This window comes from Pseudochaenichthys georgianus, unplaced genomic scaffold, assembly GCF_902827115.2.
Source record: "Pseudochaenichthys georgianus unplaced genomic scaffold, fPseGeo1.2 scaffold_990_arrow_ctg1, whole genome shotgun sequence".
Taxonomy (NCBI): domain Eukaryota; kingdom Metazoa; phylum Chordata; class Actinopteri; order Perciformes; family Channichthyidae; genus Pseudochaenichthys; species Pseudochaenichthys georgianus.
Window position 1 is genome coordinate 1 of NW_027263511.1, and position 18575 is coordinate 18575.

The 18575-nt window shown below is 43.4% G+C and overlaps 1 protein-coding gene across 1 annotated transcript; it reads left to right on the forward strand.

Annotated features, from left to right (window-relative positions):
* The first annotated feature begins 1418 nt into the window (after positions 1-1418).
* LOC117444903 (suppressor of cytokine signaling 6) lies at positions 1419-7862 on the forward strand. Its single transcript, XM_034080287.1, has 3 exons — positions 1419-1788; positions 2215-2284; positions 3342-7862. The coding sequence occupies exon 3, from the start codon at positions 3468-3470 to the stop codon at positions 5067-5069; it is 1602 nt and encodes a 533-aa protein (XP_033936178.1). The 5' UTR covers positions 1419-1788; positions 2215-2284; positions 3342-3467; the 3' UTR covers positions 5070-7862.
* Positions 7863-18575: the final 10713 nt, after the last annotated feature.

The following is an 18575-nucleotide window of genomic DNA, read 5'->3' on the forward strand; positions in this document are numbered from 1 at the left end:
TCAAAAAAAGTGATTTGCCCAGCGAGGCATCAAATGTATATTTTCCAATGAAGAATTACCCTGTTACTCTAGTTATAGTAACAGGGTTGAAAATCAATGCTACTTTGAGCTTTAACCTCAGGAAGTATTGCTAGATGTAGCATGTAATGCTACTTTCAAGGCAAGGACACACTTGGATATCTAATGCAAGAAAGATAACTTTTAAATGAATATGCTTTATTCTGATAATATGAGTAACAGGGTGGAGTGGGTCGGAGTGCCACAATCTTTTTTTTTTTTTTGAACTGTTTATTTTCCTCTTAACAAAACAAGACAAGACATATCCTGACATAGGACGTTTTCATTCAAATGGCAGATGATTACATGACAAAGCAAAGTATAGTTAATATTGAAATAAAGCAAATCCATTATAAATTGAAATAATTAAGTAAATAATATAAGTAAATACAAACTGGGATATAAAAATAAATAAAATCAAATCAAATACATATTAATGAAAGCATTTTACATAGGGACTGATATCTTTGGCACAGCAGGATCAGTTACACAGGGATTTTTCCCCCTAGTATTGCCACAATCTTTTAAGACTGAAAAGATTGTAAAAATATGAAAAATAAAAGAGAGGACTTAGTTGTGGTCTACCCATGGCACAAGCACATGGCTTGCTGATGTCCTTTCCACTGTGTCATCTGACTTACAGTTTGTTCACTTCCTGTGCCAATCTAAAAGGGTTTGGGTAACAGGGTTGAACGCATGTTGAGGGACACAAAATTACTGTTATTTAAAATATGTTTATAATTTAACAAATAGATTTGACCATTACAAGAGACATATATCAATAGAGTAATACCAAAATGCCATTTTAGGGGATGTTCGAGAGCTATTTGATCATTTAAATAATATTTTGAAACCACTTTTTCTACAACTTTATATACATTTTGTCTCAAGACAAGTATGTTTAACACAACAAGTGCATGTTTTAGCATTTTGGGCATGGATTATTAGATTTTTTATATGGGGGACATGACAATTCTGGAATGACCCAAATCCTTATTTCTACCCATAAAAGTACAACATATATATTCAATATACCTCCAAGTAATAATAACAACAATAGCCTATTTGACATCTAAAAACACTTCACAGTTCGGGTCTGTTTATCAGATATGGTCAGGGTAATTAATAAGTAGCCTAATAAGCATGTTTGTGTCATTACAGTGCAAACAATAACACATATATTTGGGTAATTATGTTTCTGTATATCAAATAATTTTCAGATTAGGTGGAATCATTTTGAATGTTGTTATGTTTGTTTACATTCTGTATCTATATTATTATGGTATTACTACTGTTATTGTGCATGTATTGAATAAGATGTGCAGTGTTTGGCTGTCCTCTGGTGAGAGCTGTGCGTCTGATTCGCTGCATCTGAATCTGCTCCCACAATTCAACAGGCAACAAAGGAAGAAAGGAAGAGAGGCCGAGAGCTACAAACTGTTAGCTAACCTGGACACTCAGAAATCCCCTTATTGTGTATCTTTGGTGGGAAATATAGAGCTGTATGTTTAGAGAAGAACCAGACCTGGCTTTATAAACGCGTTACACTTGTATTGGTGCTCAGAGGGATGACTAAAGGGGATGTTTCGACTGCTAATGCAAGCTAACACTAGCTAAGCTAACTAGCTAAGCTATCGTGCAGGAGCGACCCTTCATAAACGTGTTGTTTATCAGGACACATGCCAACATCTCTGGGTGTTTTTATCTGGTAATACAAGCAGAAGTCACCGGGTAAGAGACATTATAACATGCATGTAGATATATATGTGTTTAAATGTTTATTTACTTTGAAAGTAGACATGCTAACAAACTAGCTATTAGCATACAAGCAAGCAAACGTGTGTTAAACTGGCAAGCTAGATCAAACATGAACCTTGTTTTCTTTTAGTATGCGCTTAATGTTTAAGGTGAAGCGATTACATTGTAGTAGTTGCTGTCAGTTTTATAATAGTGGCATTGCAGAGGCTAACTGAGAAGCGAAGCTAAGCTAAAGGCATGCTGTTGTGTTTGTAGGCCTTGCCAGGTCAGGAGAAAACAGGCTAGAATTGATTGTATTTCTTCATTGTTTTGTCAAATATATCTACATGACATGTGTTTCTCCCCTTTTTAGAAATGAATTGTTGGACTTTGCTCATAACTGGCTTTTGTGTTTCGCAGCATCAAATGAAAGGAGGTGGAAGTGGAACTTGACCCATTCAACTGAGTCACCATTTTCCTGCTCATAATGGTGAGTAATCAGATTGCAGCTGTCTTCATTATCAGCTTTATTTAGGAGCTGCACATGTCTCCAGATATAGCATATCGGCTGCTGTTTCAATCCCACTTTGTCAGGTGCTATGCCTTCTCTTATTTTGTGACAGATGTCAGAGTAGTGATTGGTATTCGTTCCATTACAATCATGATTATAATGCAGTTTTTAGAGTCTAATGTTTGGCCATATTACCGTCCAAATGTTTAGTTTAGTTTATTTTATTTTTTTTTTCGAGCGTGTAAAACCAAAGAAAATACAAGTGAAACAAAAGATGATACAGACATGATACAGTACTATACAAATGCATGCAATAACTAAACGAAATATTTAAATAATAATTGAATAATCAGTAGTATCATTGTCTGATAACAATAAACAACAACACTTTAGCTAATTACACGTCGGAAAAGGGGTCGGAAGAAGTTTACACTTTAATCCGACCCCTTCTCCCTTTTGTTTTTACATCTTAATATACGTTAACATACAATATAAATGAATACCTTAACCTTGAATAATTCATATAATCATTCATGTAATATATACAGGCAAGTTAAGAGAATTGTCTCTATATATTTATAAATATAGTATTGTAGTATTGATTGTTCAAGTTAATGTATGTATCATATACACAACCATTACAGAGAGGTAATGGACATCTATAATTATCAGACTCTCCCACAATGCTATTAAATATGTATGAAAAATAGATTATTCAATTAAATATACGACATCATTTAAATGTATAATAACATACAGCTTGGACAGTAATTGCAAATGAATGAAACGCATGTAAACAGGAAATGGTATATTATTTCCTGGGTGTAAAGAGCTAGAATTATAGCTTGTACATATGCAAATAATATATAATTAATAAATCAAAAATGCCAGACGTGTTCAGCTTCCTTTGTTGATGGAAGTGTAAATGGTGCTTTATGCTGTTAAACATTGATACTAAGAACATAAGAAGAACATTCTGGAAGAGTGTTTTCAGAACAAACCATTATATAACATCGTGTGTGTGTTGTTTCTGCAGGGTGTGATGGCTCCACTGTATGCATGACTTGTTCCGTGCGGCCTGATGGGAGGACGCTGTGGATAGTACTTTCATCGGGATACCAGGAGAGCCGACCCATGCCCCCGCTGCGGAGGGCCTGTCAGAATGAAGAAGATAAGCCTTAAGACCATCCGCAAGTCCCTCAGCATAAAGGGCAAGGAGGAGGGCGACTTCGTCATGCTCCAGCAGCCCTCGGTGACGACAGAGTTTTCGAAGGAAGAGTCACTTTTTGGGGGCTGCTACACCAAAGAGCTCTCCGGCTGCGACCTTGGCGGCGAGGAGGACAAAGGCGGGCAGAATAAGGGCCGCACGAAGAGCGAGGGCCTCATGGGATCGCTGAAGAGGAGGCTGTCTGCGAAACAGAAGGCCAAAGTGAAAGGCAACTCCTCCGCCATTGGCTCTGTGGACGACGACGACGACGCCTTCTCTTCCTCGTCTGCGCCCATTGGATTCAGCGACGTGAAAGCCCAGAGACCCCTGAGATCTGCGTCTCTGCGGAGCCACCATTACAGCCCCTCGCCGTGGCCCCTGCGCTCGGTGAACTCTGAGGAGGCGTGCATCAAGATGGAGGTGAAAGTCAAAGCCATGGTTCACTCCCCGAGCCCGAGTCCAAACCTGAACGGCGTCCGGAGAGAATTTCATGACTTTCAAATGGAAGGGCTCTTTCCGGATCGAGCCGAGTCCTTTAAGAACCTCCAGCAGCCTCAAAACGGGGACCTGCATCTGGATATTGATGAAAATGACGTGCCTGTGGTGCTGGGGTTGACTCCCCAGGACTACATCCAGTACACGATGCCTTTAGATGAGGGAATGTACCCCGAGGGGTCCCACTCCTTCTGCCTGGACAGCTCCTCTCCTATGGAGGTGGTGACTGAAGCCGACGGTGCGTCCCTCCACGCGGACCACCGGGAGCACGATCTGGTGAGTGGGCTTCCTCCAGACCTCTTCATGGAAACCTCAGTTAATAGTCTTCTCATCGGTTCTGCCGGTGTGATGCTCCAGAGAGGAGAAGTGCCCCCTCCCCTCTCTCCACTCCTGCCGCCAATGTTAAATAATGTTCTTATTCCACGGACGTTCTCTGGGTTCAGCTCGACAGACAGACACGTGGCAGAGAGGATGAGACACCACCTCAACTTTGACCCGAACTCCGCCCCCGGGGTGAGTCGGGTGTACGAGTCGGTGCAGACCAGCGGGCCCATGGTGGTCACCAGTCTGACGGAGGAGCTGAAGAAGCTGGCGAGGCAGGGCTGGTACTGGGGTCCCATCACTCGCTGGGAGGCGGAGGAGAAGCTGGTGAACCTGGCCGACGGATCCTTCCTGGTCAGAGACAGCTCGGACGACCGGTACCTGCTCAGCCTGAGCTTCAGGTCGCAGTGCAAGACTCTGCACACGCGCATCGAACACTCCAACGGACGCTTCAGCTTCTACGAGCAGCCGGACGTGGAGGGACACACGTCCATCGTAGACCTCATCGAACACTCCATCAGAGACTCGGAGACCGGAGCTTTCTGCTACTCCAGGTCTCGCTTACCGGGGTCCGCAACATACCCCGTCAGACTAACCAACCCGGTGTCTCGGTTTATGCAAGTGCGCTCCCTGCAGTACCTCTGTCGCTTCGTCATCAGACAGTACACGCGGATAGACCTGATCCAGAAACTGCCCTTACCGAACAAGATGAAAGACTATCTGCAGGAGAAGCACTACTGAGGACGCAGAGACAGGACCGCGGTAGCAATTTGCACTTTTGTGTTCAGTTAAGAGATTTAAACAAGGTTTACAAACAACCACAGTTTTGAGGTTCTGGTTTAGTCCTCCATTCCACTGCTCTGGGTTTCTTCTCCACGCTGGTTTAGGAGGCTCGACTCCCAGAAAAACATAATCCAGCACATAATCTATTGCAAAAAATATAGAAGAGGTATACAGCCAAGTTGTCTTAGATGCATACTCTAAGTGCAGACAGGGATGTAAGGTGAAGTAGCATCCAGCTGTTTGCTTTTAAGTTGAGCCTGTAGGGGACATTCCTTAAATGTTATCCACCTAATTGTACATTTAAAGGATGATAAAGTATTGCTACAATTCCATGTTTACACCAAATGTTAAACCTCCTGCGGACGGACACATGTTGATCATCTCTTGCTTTTGAATACTCATATTTTCCTGCGTAACACGACAACACCACTCTGCATCCATGCTATGCAATCAGTCAAACGGCTACATAGGGTACACTTCATGTTTGCTAAAACGTAACTACTCAGGTATCATCAGATTTTTGAGTTGTTTCCTACCTTAAGTTGTACAATCATGGACATTTATAGACATGGATGCTTATTGGTTAAACAAAAGTACAACAACACGCCACATTAACAATTGAAAATGCATCAAATCGGAGCCATGTGTCCACACCGTTGTCCCGCAAGAGATGTCCAACGTGTGCCGGTCTGAGGCGGTGAAAGCGGTTTGGTGAGAGGAGAAACTTTCACTAGTGTGGCGGCGTGAAGCCACTATGTAATGTGCAAACCTAAAGGTACTGACCATGCTGGATTTGTAATGTGCTGTTTGTAGGAACGGCATCGCCTAGATGTGTAAAGCTTTTTCTAAATATGTTACCATTTCTAAGTTAAATCTGTGTGCATTAGGAATGTTAAAACCGCAGCTCGGGCCTAACAACGGTTTCTGCGATGCTCGTGTCTGCATGTAGAAACGGCTCTGTGGAGATTCTCCAAATGGAAGGAAACGTCGCGATGGAAATAGCTCGAGTGGTGTTGAAGTGCAACTCACTTAAGGCAGGTTATAAGTAAAGGAAAGTGCCCTCAAGTGACTGAAAGCAGGATGTAGTGATGGCTGTTCTCTTAAACCGAGCAGCCTGGACAGATTGTGAGATAACGTGATTTTGGAAAGTCAGGGTCAAGTCCTCCTCGCCATCTCGGAGCGATGCCAGGGTTTCAATACAGCTCCATCACAGCTGCATGGCATCATATAGGCCACCAAAACATTAGATTTGTAACCATAGCTTGTTCACACTGTCCCCACAGATTGTCTGTACTAAAGGGACCGGCACACAGAATGCTACGCAAGTGCTTTATATGGATACTTTGACAGGGAACTTCACACGATGAATGGCAACTTTTGGTAGGTCGTTAGCGCATAGTTCTAGTTTTAGAAACGTCCGTGTCTGAGGAAGTAAATCTCGCACAGCAGAATTAGATAGGAACTTTGGACGGTGTTGCATGTTTAAAGACTTTTTGAAGCTTTGAGGAGTTGTATAGGAATGAAGGATCTAGGTCGAGTGTTTGGCTGTGGAGAGGGAGGGTTTTCTGTCGCAAACATTGGCTGGACATTCTGTGTAAAACAAATGTATTCTTTTCTTTTTAGGATCCGTCTGCGAGTTTGTTTTGTGACACTTGCCATCTGGGGGATTGGGCTGTACTAAAGGAATGTACGCTTGTTTGAGGCGATCATTTTATCCGCCTGCAGAAAAACAGTTTTTCAGAAAGCATGAGAATCACACACACAAAAAAAACCTACATTTTTTGCACTTGAAAATTCTCCACCGACGAGCTTTGGATGCTCTCCTGCTGCGTCGAGTTGTCCTTCAGATGGCAGTTCTTCTGAAAGAAACAAAGTCACACGTGTGTCCTTCTGTGTTCATGCGTGTTTAGATCAACAGCAGATTGTTTGTGTCATATCTTGGGATATAAAGGGTAGCCAGCGTCATATCGAAGCCCCTGCTCACTCACTCAAAGGAACGGGATCATGGAAACAACGTGGATGTACATTTGACTTTTATTTCGTGTGTTTTTGTTTCAGTTGAAATGTGAAAGTAAAATGTTAGTCTTTTTTAATGTTCTTTTAATTGAGTTTTAATTTGTCGTCAGATTTCGACCCGCAGGAACCAGTGTGGCGTTGCTGCTGGGACTTTTTCTAAAATACTTACTCAGCATTATTGCCTTCAATGTTTGATTCCAGAGGTTGATGCTTGTTCCGACTGCTGAAGCATTTTGGATTAATAACGGCACTTAACAAGCAACAACGTTTTATTTTCTGCATCTCCGTGAGTGAAGGTGATTGTTTACAACATGAGTTCAATATTCCCATCCTTTCCTTTCTTATGTACTCTCACACGAACATCTTGGTACAATTTCATTTTAATGTGTTATACACATTTGTGCTGCTTTATAAGGATATGATTGCCTTTCTTGTATTTAACAACGGGGAAATAGAATGTCACCAACGTAGACGTGTGTACACATAATGACTTTTGTTATCGTCTTGGGAGAGCAACACAGATTTGCAATTTGTTAACAACTGTAGTCGGTTAAAGGAGCATTAGTAGCGATTAGCAAACCCTCTGTAGAGTTACCAGTTCACTCCAGTTTACATCAACTTTCCAAAGTAGATGCTCTTTTTCTATTTTTCTTTTGGAAAAAAAATCAACAGTGATTTATTGCACACTTTGGATACAGTTCAAGAGTTTTTTGTATCTGCCAAGTATAAATTATAAATAAAACTATATTCTAAAAAAAAAATCCGTTGTGTTGTCATCAATCACTTTCGACTGCATGCACAGTTTAGATCATGGCTAATCTTCAGTGATGCACCCAATGATGTCTTTTTTTAGGATGACCCTGAAGGCAACATCTTTCTGGTACCCTCCACAAAAAGCCAGTGGGATTTATTCATTGGATTATGCAGAAAAATGTCTCACATTTATGATATTTATAAAACAAATTCAACAGGATAATCTCCACATATTAACACCACTTTTTATGATTTTTGAAGTAAAAAGCTAACGTTAGGCTACTACAGCACGGTCACATGACTTCACGTGGCCATCGCTAAGCTAAAGGTGGCTAATGTTGGGCTATAAAGGAACTACAGCACGGTCACATGACTTCACGTGACCATCGCTAAGCTAAAGGCGGCTAATGTTGGGCTATAAAGGAACTACAGCACGGTCACATGACTTCACGTGACCATCGCTAAGCGAAAGGCGGCTAATGTTGGGCTATAAAGGAACTACAGCACGGTCACATGACTTCACGTGACCATCGCTAAGCGAAAGGCGGCTAATGTTGGGCTATAAAGGAACTACAGCACGGTCACATGACTTCACGTGACCATCGCTAAGCTAAAGGTTGCTAATGTTGGGCTATAAAGGAACTACAGCACGGTCACATGACTTCACGTCACCACCGCTAAGCTAAAGGCGGCTAATGTTGGGCTATAAAGGAACTACAGCACGGTCACATGACTTCACGTGACCATCGCTAAGCTAAAAGCGGCTAACGTTGGGCTATAAAGGAACTACAGCACGGTCACATGACTTCACGTGACCATCGCTAAGCGAAAGGCGGCTAATGTTGGGCTATAAAGGAACTACAGCACGGTCACATGACTTCACGTGACCATCGCTAAGCGAAAGGCGGCTAATGTTGGGCTATAAAGGAACTACAGCACGGTCACATGACTTCACGTGACCATCGCTAAGCTAAAGGTGGCTAATGTTGGGCTATAAAGGAACTACAGCACGGTCACATGACTTCACGTCACCACCGCTAAGCTAAAGGCGGCTAATGTTGGGCTATAAAGGAACTACAGCACGGTCACATGACTTCACGTGACCATCGCTAAGCTAAAAGCGGCTAACGTTGGGCTATAAAGGAACTACAGCACGGTCACATGACTTCACGTGACCATCGCTAAGCTAAAGGCGGCTAATTTTGGGCTATAAAGGAACTACAGCACGGTCACATGACTTCACGTGACCATCGCTAAGCTAAAGGCGGCTAATTTTGGGCTATAAAGGAACTACAGCACGGTCACAGGACTTCACGTGACCATCGCTAAGCTAAAGGCGGCTAATTGTGGGCTATAAAGGAACTACAGCACGGTCACATGACTTCACATGACCATCGCTAAGCTAAAGGCGGCTAATTGTGGGCTATAAAGGAACTACAGCACGGTCACATGACTTCACGTGACCACCGCTAAGCTAAAGGCGGCTAATGTTGGGCTATAAAGGAACTACAGCACGGTCACATGACTTCACGTCACCACCGCTAAGCTAAAGGCGGCTAATGTTGGGCTATATACGAACTACAGCACGGTCACATGACTTCACGTCACCACCGCTAAGCTAAAGGTGGCTAATGTTGGGCTGTATAGAAACTACAGCACGGTCACATGACTTCATGTCACCACCGCTAAGCTAAAGGCGGCTAATGTTGGGCTATAAAGGAACTACAGCACGGTCACATGACTTCACGTCACCACCGCTAAGCTAAAGGCGGCTAATGTTGGGCTATAAAGGAACTACAGCACGGTCACATGACTACACGTCACCACCGCTAAGCTAAAGGTGGCTAATGTTGGGCTATATACGAACTACAGCACGGTCACATGACTTCATGTCACCACCGCTAAGCTAAAGGTGGCTAATGTTGGGCTGTATAGGAACTACAGCACGGTCACATGACTTCACGTGACCATCGCTAAGCTAAAGGAGGCTAATGTTGGGCTATAAAGGAACTACAGCACGGTCACATGACTTCACGTCACCACCGCTAAGCTAAAGGCGGCTAATGTTGGGCTATAAAGGAACTACAGCACGGTCACATGACTTCACGTGACCATCGCTAAGCTAAAAGCGGCTAATGTTGGGCTATAAAGGAACTACAGCACGGTCACATGACTTCACGTGACCATCGCTAAGCTAAAGGCGGCTAATTTTGGGCTATAAAGGAACTACAGCACGGTCACATGACTTCACGTGACCATCGCTAAGCTAAAGGCGGCTAATTTTGGGCTATAAAGGAACTACAGCACGGTCACAGGACTTCACGTGACCATCGCTAAGCTAAAGGCGGCTAATTGTGGGCTATAAAGGAACTACAGCACGGTCACATGACTTCACATGACCATCGCTAAGCTAAAGGCGGCTAATTGTGGGCTATAAAGGAACTACAGCACGGTCACATGACTTCATGTGACCACCGCTAAGCTAAAGGCGGCTAATGTTGGGCTATATACGAACTACAGCACGGTCACATGACTTCACGTCACCACCGCTAAGCTAAAGGTGGATAATGTTGGGCTGTATAGAAACTACAGCACGGTCACATGACTTCATGTCACCACCGCTAAGCTAAAGGCGGCTAATGTTGGGCTATAAAGGAACTACAGCACGGTCACATGACTTCACGTCACCACCGCTAAGCTAAAGGCGGCTAATGTTGGGCTATAAAGGAACTACAGCACGGTCACATGACTACACGTCACCACCGCTAAGCTAAAGGTGGCTAATGTTGGGCTATATACGAACTACAGCACGGTCACATGACTTCATGTCACCACCGCTAAGCTAAAGGTGGCTAATGTTGGGCTGTATAGGAACTACAGCACGGTCACATGACTTCACGTCACCACCGCTAAGCTAAAGGAGGCTAATGTTGGGCTATAAAGGAACTACAGCACGGTCACATGACTTCACGTCACCACCGCTAAGCTAAAGGAGGCTAATGTTGGGCCTGATGACGTTTAGTCGTCTCATTTAGACACTTGTTCACCAATGGGGTATTTACTGATGTATTTTATGTCGTAGAATTCACATTTCTTCACCTGGTGTTAACCACACACCTTATTTCATGCTAGCAACCAAATACACATTCAGAAAACCATTGATTTCCAGACAAGGATGAATCCTTTAACCCATCATTTCTGGGTTTTTGGACTCATTCACTCTGTTTGCAGCTCATCCTAAAGCCGTGGTTGCCTTATTTACAAAAGATCATCTTTAAAAGCATCCGAGTGAGGCGGAGACTACCAGCCTCACTTCACTTTACTCGACTGGAGGAAAATCAGTGAGTTCCTGGGGGAGAGGGGGGTGTTGCGCTGAAACACGCCCCGCATGATGATGAGGAGGCTGGGTCCGTTAACTGCTGTGTCTGACAGTCCTCTCCAGCATCTGAGGTGAAGATACACAACTGTTTACTCTCCGCGCGATGTTTTATTCATGGCACACGCGGCTGGTCGCATGTCATATGGAGACATCATAAAAGGACTCGTCTCCACCTTCCTCTGCTGCTTTCCCCTCAAACTCTGAACTTAGTGTAGGAGATTTCACTTTGCTCTGAGAGTGCAGCTCGTCATGACAGGAGTCAGCAGGTTTACATTTGCAAACATTGTGATATTTATCCTGATATTTATCCCGCTCACTTTGCCACCAGGACGTTGCTCCTCACACGTGTTGGGCAAGTTACTTCCAAAAAGTAATATATTACATATTACTTATTACTCTCTTTTGAAAGTAATAAGTTACATTACAAAATTACTGTCTCTGAAATGTAATGAGTTACACTACTTTAGTTACTTTTTAGTTACTTTCACCAAAATAACCGCAAAAGAATGGCTAGGTATTTTAAATGCTGAAATGTAGTTTAGTGCAGCTCATTATACATCCAGTGAAGGGCAATGTGGTATAGCATAACAACTGTGTAGGCCCTTAAGGCTACTGACAACTTGTATTAAGTAAGTAAACACTAACAGGACACGGAATGGGCTCTGTAGTGTGTTTAGCATGTGGCCGTGTGCAGGCCCGGCTCCAGAACAAAATGACTCAGGGTGCCTCTGAGGTCACAGGGGGCGCAGCAGTAGTAGGTTTACATGAGCAATAGTGGCCGGCAACAGCAATGAGAAATAGCATTGATGGTCCCAATGAACAGATTATGGCATTTGTTATGTTTTGAAACCAAGCAAGTAAGAACATTTCAAGTGAGTTAAAAGTGCAATCCTGAAATATTTCATATAGTCCAAAATGGACTATGACAAAGAAAAGCACAAAAGCTTCAAAGCTGTAGCCTACTGATAAAACAAATGAGAACATATTGTAAATCAAGGCAAATATTATTTGAACCAGCTCATGGTTTGAAATGGCAAACATTGAAAAGCAAAAGTATTATTAAAACCATGTAGCCTACTAAACATCACCTTGGTCCCATCATATACTCTGGGAAGAGAACATTTACTGTGCTTGAGAACTGGTATCACATCATCAGGTTGACTTTGTGACCTGGAGATCATTTCAGCTGCAACATCAGCTCGTTGATAAGCTTGGGATATGAGATCTTTTTGTAGCCATTCGTGGTGAAGGCATCTGTGCTATTGTGTGCATTATTTTTGACCCAACATTTCTACAGGCATGGCAGAATATGGCACTATTTTCACATATTCTAGCCATTGTCTATTTGTATACCACGAGCTGCAAAATGACCGCCTAACCCCACTGTACAGGCGGGTACTTGTTTAGATCTACCTGGGCAGGCTCTGTGTTGCCGTGGTATCCTGGCACCTGCGGGCCGCAGAGGGGCGGCGGTGTTTCGGGCGATGAAGAGTGCTGCTCCGGAGTTGAGGGCGGCGAGTCAGGCGGGAGTAAGCTAGTGTCCACAGCGGAGGGTAACGTGATGTTCCCATCTGACCTGTTGCTACGGTCTGCAGTAGATGCAGTGTTGCTGGCGTTTAGTGATGGTTGCTTTAACCATTTTCGTATAAATGATTATCCACAAATGTGTGTCACTGCTGTGGAAGCACTTTGGAAATGATGCACGCGCAGCGGAGCAGGTCACGCGCACCTGACACAATTTGTTGTTGGTATTTTTCGCTCCGTTCTCTTTTTTGAACATTCAACTGCCCCGAAGATCCCGGCGCGAAGCCTGAAGAGTAAACACCAGGTTTACTAATCTACCCGCACAATTTGTCTGGTGTCGGAATGTCTCGCTATGTTAGTACATTGTTACAAAACAAAACACCATTTAATTTCGGGTTAAAATGTGTTGTAACTGCGTTACTGAGCATTGTAACGGGTAATATATTACCCACATTTCATTAGTAATGCGTTACATTACTTCGTTACAGCAAAAAGTAATATATTACTGTAACTCCGTTACTTTTGTAACGCGTTACACCCAACACTGCTCCTCACACGAGTGCCGAGGGGAAGCTGTCAGGTGCACGAAATGTTAAATATGTTGTCATTCAGCAGAAAACATTGAAATGATGCAAACACCTTCACCAAACCAAGCGGAATATCTGCATATGTTGTGCTCTCAATTCATGTGTCGTAAAATGTGACATGCACAGTTTGGCAGACTGTTATCTAGGCCTGAGGAACGAAGTTATTCTAAAAGTGCATTTTGAGTACAACAAGTGCACCAACGTAAATGGTGATTCGCGAGACTGCAATTTAACCAAAAGAAACAGTTTGGGAAATAAGCTTTTCAACTTTCTTGCCAAAGAATAAAAGCTCCATTAGTTTCACTTCCCAAAAAGCTTTTTATTAATGCAAGCACGCCACTTTATTTCCAACGTGTAATATCGATGTTATTGGTTACTATTTTGATCCCGCTTTTGGGTATTTAATTGCCATTTTCATTTGTGATTTGGTCATTTGCTTTGGTGCAGGGCACGTACTGTAAAGTGGAGTGAGTTATAAAGCTTTTGTTTTCTGAAACATCTGGATCCTGCGGCAGAAAAGGACTCAATGCGAGCGGAGAGAGAGTGAACCTGAGCAGCAAGGAGCCAGGCAGATTAACAATGAACTGAAACTCACTATAAAACCCCACAAAGCAGAAGGAAGGGCATGCAGATTCAGAGGTTTATTATCTGTAGGTTTATTATCTGTAGGTTCATCACTGCGAACAACCCCTGTTTTTACATTTTCAACAGATGCAATTTAATCAAAAAAATATCAACTATTAAAGGTGGGGTAGGTACATTTGAGAAACCGGCTCGAGTGCGCTAGAATTTGAAAATACACAACCGGAGAAAATCTGCCACTTCCTTACAGAGCGCCTCTTCCAACACACACGAACGCGCACATGACCAATGAGGGCACGAGATCAGTTTGTGCCCCGATGGAAGGCTGACAGGCAGGTAGGCCAACCAATCCGTTTAGCCGGCCGGCTAAACGGATTGGTTGTACTTTTTACAGTATCACGGCTTCTACAGATGACATTTTTTAATGGATTTTTGTCAAAGCACTTAAGATATTCATTGCTATCGGGATGTTAAGAGCATTCCATGGAATATAACAAAAAGTGTATCTCGAGCCGGTTTCTGAAACTTACCTACCCCACCTTTAACAAACACGGTCTAAGGTTTAAGCTCTTTTGTTTCTTCTACAGATAACATTTTTGTATGGATTTTTTGTCAAAGCACTTAAGATATTCATTGCTATCTCGAGCCGGTTTCTCAAACTTACCTACCCCACCTTTAACACTTTAATTGGATGGCCTACCTGCCTGTCAGCCTTCCATCGGGGCACAATCTTATCTCGTGCCCTCATTGGTCATGTGCGCGTGCGCGTGTGTTGGAGGAGGGGCTCTGTGAGGAAGTGGCAGATTTTCTCCGGTTGTGTATTTTCAAATTCTAGCGATCTCGAGCCGGTTTCTCAAACTTACCTACCCCACCTTTAAAAGCACAAAATGTAATTTATCTCAGAAGCCAGAGTTTGATGTGGCGGTGAAGCAGCGTGGGATTATGGGAGTTGTAGTCTTCAGTGTTGCCGGTTATAATTCCTTCAGTGTTTATAAGTCACGTGGTTTTTGATTAAAAAGCGTTAAAAACAGTGAATAAAGCAATTTGACGTTAAATATAAGAGCTTCTCCCTGCAAGCTGAACGTTTGCTCGGCCTGTTTTTCGTATATATCTGAAATATAGAGCAACAAGCACACAGATCGGAGCGGGTTATTGTTCCAATATCGCTTTAAACTGGATAAATGTCAATTTACGACACTGACGTGCTCAAACGATACAATGCTATTACAGGAGACCAGAGGAAATGCACCATCACCTTTCATTAAAATCACACTATTCTCTGAGACATTTGGGCTTGGGGGGCATCTTATACTTATTTGATAAATACTATATCCCTTGGTTACTTGAACACGCTACAATATTATTAACCAGTGTCCTACTTAGTGCAGAAGTAGACGCCTTAAACGTCCCAGAAATTGGACGTTTTAACACACACACACACACACACACACACACACACACACACACACACACACACACACACACACACACACACACACACACACACACACACACACACACACACACACACACACACACACACACACACACACACACACGCACACAAAATGCAATTATTTCAAACAAAACATGATATTATTCAGATTTGTATTGTAACAATCATTATATTACATCTATTACAATATTGATAGACGAAATATTTGTATTGGAACAGTTTTAGACGTAGTAATGCTGTAACATATTTCAGCCACTAGGGGGGGGCAATGCCCTCCCTGCCCCCCCACAAAATCCGCCTATGCATTTAGGTTAATATACACAGCTTAGCAAAATATAAACATAGGTAAAGTTGTATGAAGATATTTAATGCAGAATGTTTGCCTTCACTATGCTTTTAAGATCTTGTTACAGGACACTTCTGGCTCTAATGTTAAAAATGTGGGCGATAGCAGATACAAAAAAAGTGGATTTTGTTCTTTTGTTGGTGGGAATGCCTCTTACCGCCATCTGGATTTTTCCTGTAAATTGCAAGTCAGAAACATGAATAGTCATCACAGCGCTTGCATGTCTTTCAGCGCATAATGTCCACACCAAAGTGCTCATTTGTGTGCAAATTTCCTCTCAGTGTGGTTCTTACTCTGTAACTGTTTACTCTGGAGAATCCATCCATCACACGTCTGCCGTCTCAGATTGATGATCCATTTTTACCATCTGGCGCGCCGCGTGGTGCATCCATTTTTCACCTCCAAACAGGGACGATGTTGACAGCTTGAATTAGCCGGCAAACATATATATACATCGCTTTAAATTGTCCTGCCAGGAGCTCGTCGGTGGGTCTAGCTGGTAATGATAAAGCCGAGGTTACCTGCTGGCAACAGATGTCTTTCAGCCCACAGTGAAAGGTTGGGCTCGATTAAAGCGTGTGATCTCATGCCAGCCGTGCCACGAGACCCTCGATATCTCCATCTATCATGCATTAGATTCCTCTGAACCCCAATTAGCCCTGTTAGAGAGGGACCGCCTTCATCATTACCAGGTCCCCCCTGAAACAACAGCTCATCGTGCGCCTTCATCGTGATCATTCCTCACAGTTTCCTATGTTTTCCACCTCTTCAAAAACACCTTTCATCGCCGCCCTCTCTTCCAAAAGCAACGTCTCGACTCCCACACCAAGCGAAAAGAGTTTAGCAAACAAAGTGTCTCAAACTGTGAACACAGACCAGCCAGTCACCCTTCTGGGGGAGAGATGAAGGTACTTCAGGATGCGAGCGTGGTTAATGACCAGAAAATGGCCGATCCAGATGGCCTCAGCTCCGGGGCGTCGGCGGGGAAGAAGCTGGCCAGTTTGACGTTTGATTGATAATCTGTCAAGGAAACGGTTCTCTTTGTACGGCTTCATCGTGCAGGATTAATATATGATTTCCTGTCAACTCACCTTGATTACACCTGAGCTACCGATACACCGTCTTCCATAGTTACAGTATGAACTGCATGCAGGAGTTTAATGATAATAATAATATGCAGGAATTTAGTTTTTGTGCTCTGTCAAGAAAACCGTTCTCTTCATCATGCATCCCTTTTTAGGATTAATATATGATTTACTGCCAACTTGATTAAACCTGAGCTATACACAGTCTTCCATAATTACAGTAGAAATAGCACGCATGATAATAATTATATGCAGGAATTGTGTTTTTGTGCATAGCTTCTGGCACAGATTGAAGGCCAAGGGGAGTCGTAAGTCGGTCATAATTATGTCATTAAAGAGTGACATCTGGAACTCGGGGGCCACACACCTCCTTCGCTCCTTTGCCCCCTGTGACAATCCTCCTTTATCCCCGAACAATCTGCCCATCACTCACAGGGGAGTGAGGTGTGTGCTAAGAGGGAGGAGGGAGGAGGGAGGAAGGGGGGTGAACAGGTGGCAGCCATCAGGAAATGGATGGGGAATGTTTTGAATGGGAAACTTCGCTCCATTCCTCACAGAGTAGCTGCCCTTCAGCAGAGGTCCAGCAGCGAGGACGGAGACACGAAAGGAGGACAGGTGGTGCTTTGTGGTTTAACGGGGAGTGGAGTTCCCCGTAGGTCTGAGGAAGGAGCTGATGGAGGAGAATGGATTATCTCCACCCGACTGCTCTCCACGGGCTGCAATGCCTCCGAAACAAAACAGCTGAAACCTTAGACCGTGTTAAGGGAAGCCTTGTTTTACAATATTACATTACATTACATTGCATTTAGCTGACGCTTTTATATGCAATATGAATAGCAATATGAATAGTCGTGGAGGAGGTAGCCATTATGACGTCACCGGTTGTTTTAAAGACTGCAGATGTAGCTCGAGCTATCTTAATCTGTACACAAGAGGGTGGGTGTATACACTGATTTCACAAGGTAGGGGTAAGGGAAGGCAGGACACGGAAAAGGGACCTTTAGAAATAACAGCTTTATTTACGTGGAGTTTCCACGAAAACACTGGCAAGCACAAAACTAAGGGGAGCTGGACAGGTGACACGATGCAAAGAGAAACAGGACAACACAACAAGGACTCTGGATGGACTGAGAGAGAACACTGCAAGAGACAGGCATGTTTACAGAGAGGTGATCACACACAGCTGGAAATAATCAGGGCGGTGCCAACAACAACACAGAGGCAGGAAGTCATATTGGACAAGACACAAGAAGGGAATGCTTTTCAAAATAAAACAGGAAACAAAAACAAAGATTAGGACAAGTCGACAGAGCTGGAGGCTCATCGGGGCATGCCACCGATGCAACCTAAAAGACTTCTAAACAACACGAGTCCTTTTTGAAGAGAAGTGCCTTAACCCTCCATTCTCTTTTAAACCTCGTATTGTCCCTTGCGCTTTGCATATCAAGCTCAACTTGGTTAATTATGTTGGCAGCTGCTAATAGAACATATCCATTGATAAAACCCAAGAACAAAAGATGCACTGCCAGAAGACATCGTGTAATCAAACCGACATCATTTTGAACATTGATTACATCTCAGACGCACTCTTTGTCCACCAAGTGCTCCCTTAACTGAGATGCTGCACGGCAATTAGCAGCTCCCCCACCTCTGAGTGTGCATTACCCAGCATGCACCTCTCCTTCATCTGCAGCCACATCCTGCTCATGTGGTTCCTGCAGCACCTGATGGGGCTT

What these genes read in the sequence shown, in the direction of transcription:
- LOC117444903 (XM_034080287.1), top strand. Translation starts at nt 3,468, where the DNA reads ATGAAGAAGATAAGCCTTAAGACCATCCGCAAGTCCCTCAGCATAAAG.